Here is a 7,100-nt window from a genome sequence, read left to right on the forward strand (position 1 = left end):
ATAAATTATAAATGAAATTGAGCTTATAACAAGAACGTGATGAACAGTAAACTCAGAAAAAGGAAAATTTTATTTGTACACCTATTACTCAATTACTAACTTTCTCAAAAAAGGTTTGCTCTCCCAAAGAAGCATATAACTCTAGTCCCATTTCCAAGCAATACTTTCTCACTCTTCAAAAGCCTTACCCAATCTTCACAACCAGAAAAGCTTCTCCTCCCTCATATATATATATATATATATATATACACACACTTGACACTCCCACACTGATCATCTCTTCCAATCTCCTTCCCTGAAATCCAACCTCATGAACACATCCACCACCACCTCCCCAGACACCCACATAGACATCAACTTCACCTCCGGCCACCAAATCGTCTTACACGACGATGAACCAAACCAGTCCAACGCTACTGTCCCCTTGCTCCTCCAGCCCTCCTATGCCAGATCGAAATCCATAATGTCCGACGAGCTACACAAATTCCGCATAAGCCTCCGATGGTGCGCCCTCGACCACTCCTCTTGTGTCGGAAAATTCATCTCCTACTTCACATTCATATTCTTCGCCATCCTCGTCCCCTTCGTAGCCTGCTTCTCTGCTCGAGTCCCGGCCTCCGCCGCCATCAACGACCCCGTCTCTTTCAACAAGCTCGTCCAGTTTCCCGAGTCAGGCCTCGCCGCCATAGCCTTCTTCGCACTCTCCGGGTTCTTCCGTAGGTACGGTTTAATATATATATGTAACTACTATTTCATCCGAAAGGATGTGATTCTGGCTTGATAGTTTGCTAATGTAATTTTATCATTTCTCAATTATTTTCCATATAGTTGTGTAGTTACTGTTGATAAAAGATGTCGATGTTAGTTGATGTTCTTTTCAACTTGTTTTTCCAGGCTATGTTTTTGCGGAATTTCTGTAGGTTGAATAGTATAAACGTTGTTTTTTTTGGCTTGTGCTGCTTTTCTTTTCTTGTTTTTCACATGTTTAGCTGGTTTGTGTGTAAATGTTTATAAGTTGTTTAATGGAAAAGTTTATTCATTAAAAAAAAAAAAAAAAATCAGCTTTACTTAGGGTCCGTTTGGATTTGCGATTTCAAGATATCAATTTTAAAATGTGTAATTTGAAATATGATTCTTAAAAACGCAATTAACCGTTTGGTAAAATCGCGGTTTTTAGCCCTTAAAATTGTGTTTTGTCAAATAAGCAGCTCCTTACCAGCGATTTGAAAATGTAGATTTTTTGCGTGTTCAAATCGCAATTTTTAAAAAACGCAATCTTAAACAATTCATTTTATGAGATTTGATTTAAAATAACACTTTTTGTCTAAAAAAGGCAATGCCAAACGCACTCTTAATCTCTTGAATTTTTAGCATTTTTGCAATTTTCTCCTTAAACTTAAAAAACTCTCAATTTAGTATATCAAACTTCTTGTTTAATCTCATAACAACTTTTTATTCAATTTATTTAATCTCATGTGGTTAAACTTAAAAAGTTTTCAATGTCACCCTTATCATTAGAATTTGGGGTTAAATCAAACGGAATATAAGTAAAATGTCCTTATAAGTTATACCCTTTTATTTAAAAATTATTCAACTTTTAAATAATTTTTTTTTTTTTAAAAAATGGAACCTATGACCTGGCCTTGGGTCAGCCCGGCAGCAAATTTATTATTAATTTTTTTAATTATATATATATATTTTAAAAAACACTAATTATATATCTATCAATTCAGGTTTGGGCTCCGCCAACTTCTATTCCTGGAGGGGTTACAGGAAGATTCTTTATACGTACAGCGCAGTTACACGCGGGAGCTCGACAAGTCGTTTCGCTACCTTGCATGCATACTTCTACCGTCGTTTTTCGTGGAGCTCGCTCATAAAATCATATTCTTCACGACCGTGACGATATCCTTACCCTTTCTGAGCACGAGCGTGGCATTGAACTCCATTGTGTTTGTTTTTGTTCTGGCCTCGTGGGTTTACCGGACGGGGGTGTTCCTTCTGGTCTGTGTGTTGTTCCGGCTGACTTGCGAGCTTCAAATTCTGAGGTTTGAGGGGCTTCATAAGATGTTCGAGGGGTGTGTGGCCGACAGCGGTGTCATATTTAAGGAACATGTGAGGATTAGGAAGCAGCTGTTGGCGACCAGCCACCGGTATCGATTGTTTATAATAGCGTGTATGGTAACCATCACTGTCAGCCAGTTCGTTGCTTTGTTGCTGGTTTTGTCATCCAAGTATGAGAAGACTTTCTTCAATTCCGGTGACCTTGTGGTAAGTATTATATATATATATATATATATATATAGCAAAATATTATTATGACATGTTTTGGCGGAGAATATCTTTTGGCTTTCGACTAGTATAGAAAATTAGGAAATATTTTTTTTTTTTAAAAAAAAAAAAATTTAAATCAGTCCCTATTGTTTACCTAATTTGCAATTAATTTACTGTGGTATCAAAATGAACTCAAAGGTCACTACGGCATATATGTCAAAAAAATAAATTAGTTCCTATAGTCAAATTTCATTCATTGACCTAATAGATTATGATTACATGAAACGTTAGAGCCAATAAAATTGTGATACTTGTCATATTTAAGTCAATGTCAAACATAATATGTTAAATTAGTGGACAAAATTTGATTGTAGGGACTAATTTTTTTTTTTTTTTGCATACCTCGGGGACCTTTGAATTCATTTTGATACCACATGGAACTAATTATAAATCAGGTAGACCACAAGGACTAATATATATATATATAGTTTAGTTTAGTTTTCTTACTATCTAAAGTTATAAAAGGAAGAGAAAAACAACGAAAAAGAGCTCGCGAATAAAGAGAGTGTGAAAGTAAAAGACTTTTTGAGATTCAGTGTAATTGCATGCAATTTGGGCAAATAATTGTGAGATGTCGACTTTTATGGGGGCCCTACTTGTTTGGGTAAGTATTCAGGTAACCCGAGACATGTTCTGTTAGGTAGGCCTAATAAGGGACTCTCTCAAAAGAGCCGCCTGGAACTGTGAGATAGTGGCAAAAAATTATTTACACAAATGAAAAGTGTAAACCATTTTACGCCTTGTGAATGTTATTTTTTATGGTCAACTAAAAATATTTTCAAGTCGACCAATATTTTAGACACTTATAATATATAAAACATTTTCATAAAATATTTTACGCTGAAACAAACAGAACCCTCGATGTAGTTCTCTCATTTATTTGTATATAGTTCATATATTTGGACATTAATGCAGGTATGCTCAGCTGTTCAACTTAGTGGATTCTTGTTGTGCCTGCTTGGGGCTGCAAGAATCACACATAGAGCTCAAGGGATTGTATCTGTTGCAACTCGATGGCAAATGGTTGTGACTTGTGCATCTTCCGCATCAGACCAATTAGAATGCCATACCCATACGCCAGAGGCCGACTGTACCCTAATATCTAAATGCGGTGACAATAATAATATTGATTCTGTGTCGTCTTCCGACATTTGCACTTCAATTTCCCCACAAGACCCTTCCTTATTCCAAACCAGGCAAGCTTTAGGTAAGCATACTATGATGCCAATACCATAAAAGTATGGCGTGTGTCCTTTAATTTAGAGATGGTTTGATGTCATTCTCTTATGAGAAATGTTAGACCTCATTTTCCTAACCATCTCGGGCATCTCGTAACAATGTTTTTTTAAATGGATTCAAAATCACCATTGAATTTGTAGGTCTACATGTGGGTCTTACATATTCAATGATAGATTTAAAAAATATATGTATGGAGATAGTTGAAAGATGGTTAGGAGAATGAAGCCTAACAGTTCTCTTTATACATCTCTTCTTTGTCTTTTTTTTTTTTTTTAAAAAAAAGGTTTGTCATTGAATATGTGGGATCTACATGTACGTTCTACAGATTCAATGATAGATTTGCACGTCTCATATACGGAAATGGACAAGAGATGTGTAGGAGAATGAAATTAACCAAATATTTCTCTTAATTTAAGCTAATGCCGCTATTTGTTTTGGTAAAAATATCTGCAATATATTTTTCATGCTAGCATTATTTACTTTTCTTCTATGTTTATTATTGATTTTCTTCCTTATTTAGTCTAGCTTACTATATTAATCTACTGTCTTTTTACTATAAATATGGACACTTTATGTATTATAGAGTAAGACAAATGCTAAAAACCACGTTTTTATATTATAATTATTTCACAATATTGACGTCTTTGGGTTGGTCTTCTTTTTTTTTTTAAAAAAAAAACAATGAATTGGTTTGAACTACCACATTGGTATTGTAGGATAATTATGAGATGAAAATATGGTATATAACATTACTCTTTGGTTTGAACTCTCTTCATCGGTCTTCTTTTCTCTCTACTTCCGCTCTTTTTTCTTTCTCTTTCATATATCCTAGGGAAAATTATAGTTTACCCCCCTCTCCCCCCAAAGTTGACAGCATTTTTTCAATTTGAACACCAAAGTTTCAATTTTTGCAATCCACCCCCTTAAAGTTTCAAATTTTTGTAATTTGACAAATTGTATCCAAAACTTTCCAAATTGCCCCTAATTTTTTTTTTTTATTTTTTTTTTTTAAAAAAAAATAGGGGTAATATGGGAATTTTGGGATAATATTGGTTGAATTGAAAAAAAAAAATTGGAACTTTATGGGAGTGAATTGCAAAAATTGAAACTTTGGTGTTTAAATTAAAAAACGCTGTCAACTTTGAGGGAGTAAACTATAATTTTTCCTATATCCTATTATATACTTCGACACAGTTTGTGAAAGAATCATGTTTATCTAATCAATATTGTTGCCTTTTTAACCAGGCAATTCCTTATATATATATGCACATAATATAATATGATGCTTATGATTGCTTTCCCTGCATGCAGTAACATACTTGCAACACAACACTGGGGGGATCACGCTGTTTGGGTTCGCGCTTGATCGTGGATTGCTTCACACACTCTTCGCATTTGAGTTCTCTTTGGTGCTGTGGATACTAAGCAAAGTGGTTGTTTTGTCTTGAACAAATTATATATATAGACCCAACAAATACCCTCTGCATGGAGTTTCTTCCCCTTCAATAAATTTTCAATGAAAGGGAGCAAATTTGATGTTCAGGTGTAAAGGAATAGCTACAAGAAATATTCGTTTCAAATCTATTATTCTTGTTATGTAAGGAAATACGATTGAGTCTTCGTATTGCTGAAAATTTCAATATAAGGTTTTATGATTACATGTCAAAATTTTTGCACCCTAGTTGTTTTTCTTTAAGTTTTATATGATTACATGTCAATTAAATTATTAACACATGTTTTTGCTAATTAAGCCATTCTTTTCGGAGCAAACTCAAAAATCTATTCGCCGAGTACTGGATTATCTACTTGAATAATAACACTGTGAAGAGGGGTTTTATTATTATTGTTGTTGTTGTTGTAAGAAACTAATTCTTCCAAAATAAAAAAAAAAAAACTATTTTACCGGTATGAGTTCATTTAAACCTTAATTTTAAACAACTATATGTCAGTCAGTTTAGAGTATCTTCAGTATTAACATGCCAAATTTTACTGAGATAAACAATTGAGGGTTCTGTTATTTGTTAGGATTAAAATTCTTTTGTGTTGTCCAAAAGCAAGAAAATTGTGAGTAATTTGGAGGTGTAATGCTGTGTCAAAAAGATTGCAAAACAATTGTGTCGGCTATCGCAAGTAATAAACTCTCGATAAGACCGAGGTCAATTTACAAGGAACGGTAGATACTAGAGTAAAATTTATATTCTTGTGCAGAAAAATAAAATGATTCAGTTTTTAGGGTATATAATATTATGCATGCATGATATATATATATATATATATATATATATATATATACACATACATATATACCAAGTAATTTATACTAATATGATAAACTATAATTTTCCTATCCAATCAAAATTAATTTTTTATGCCAATTAACATTAATTGTTTTTTAATACATATTTTTTTATATCAAAATTAAAATTAGTTTTGATATATATATACATATATATAAAATTAAAATTTAGATTTTGACGTGTCATGCATGACACGTCAAAACTTTTTGACGTGCCATGTGTGGCACGTCAAAAACTTATAATAAATAATTATATATATTATCTTATTTAAATTATTATAAATTCTATTTATTTTAATTTTATTAAAATTATATTTACTCTATCATATATTACTCTATCCAATTACAATTAATTAGAGAATAAATAAATTAATATTCTAGATGTATAGATAATTAGATGTATCAACTGACCGACCACATATGTTGTGTTTGTCGAGTTCATGTGAAGTTTGCGGGTCTTATAAAATAAATGTATCAAGTATGTTTTATATATTTTTTTAAAAAATAATATGGCTAGCTATCATATTAATATTACTAGACTGATCGATATATATATATATATATATATATATATATATATATATGATGTTTAAATTAATATTAATGAAATGGTTGAATTATATGCTTGCATGTAATAATTATATTAATTGGTACACAATATATATATAGAATGATTATGCATGCATATATTTATTGGCACGCATGTGATATATATATACGCATACATATATACTATGTAATTTATACTAATGATAATAAACTATAATTTATACTAATGACAATAAAAATTAATTTTTTATGGCAATTAACATTAATTATTTTTTAATGCATATTTGTTTATATCAAAATTAATGTTAATTTTTTTATAATAAATTTTTTTTTTTGACGTGTGGAATTGACACGTCAAAACTTTTTGACATGTTAAAAGAAAACACGTCAATAATATTTTTTTTGACGTGTCTAAGCAGACACGTCAAAAAACATCTATTTTTTTGTAGTGCTAAGAAGTGGAGCAATTGAGTGATTAAATTATCTAGATTAAATTAAGTAAAATGGAGTTAAGGAAAAATTAATGGGAAAAACACTAGGGCTTCAAGGATCCACCTAGGACTTTATTACATGTTCTTGAGACATATATATTTTTTAACTCAAGTAGGTAGAGAATTAACTCTCCTAATCGGAAGATTTAACAATAAAACATTAATTAAAAATAAAGTCGAATGAGCATGGG

At 31.6% G+C, this 7,100-nt stretch overlaps 1 protein-coding gene across 1 annotated transcript; it reads left to right on the forward strand.

Annotated features, from left to right (window-relative positions):
• Positions 1–310: 310 nt before the first annotated feature.
• LOC132190846 (Ras guanine nucleotide exchange factor K) lies at positions 311–5,099 on the forward strand. Its single transcript, XM_059605880.2, has 4 exons — positions 311–720; positions 1,734–2,271; positions 3,250–3,541; positions 4,885–5,099. Exons 1-4 carry the CDS (start codon positions 311–313, stop codon positions 5,019–5,021), a joined length of 1,377 nt encoding a protein of 458 aa, XP_059461863.2. The 3' UTR covers positions 5,022–5,099.
• Positions 5,100–7,100: the final 2,001 nt, after the last annotated feature.

The sequence above is a fragment of the Corylus avellana genome, chromosome 9 (assembly GCF_965113065.1).
Source record: "Corylus avellana chromosome 9, dhCorAvel1.hap1.2, whole genome shotgun sequence".
NCBI lineage: Eukaryota > Viridiplantae > Streptophyta > Magnoliopsida > Fagales > Betulaceae > Corylus > Corylus avellana.

Bases quoted from the DNA above. Each gene is read 5' to 3' on its own strand.
- LOC132190846 (XM_059605880.2), top strand. From the start codon at position 311: ATGAACACATCCACCACCACCTCCCCAGACACCCACATAGACATCAAC. The intron at 721-1,733 runs GTACGGTTTAAT...CTATCAATTCAG, and splicing joins CTCTCCGGGTTCTTCCGTAG to GTTTGGGCTCCGCCAACTTC. The intron at 3,542-4,884 runs GTAAGCATACTA...CCCTGCATGCAG, and splicing joins CCAAACCAGGCAAGCTTTAG to TAACATACTTGCAACACAAC.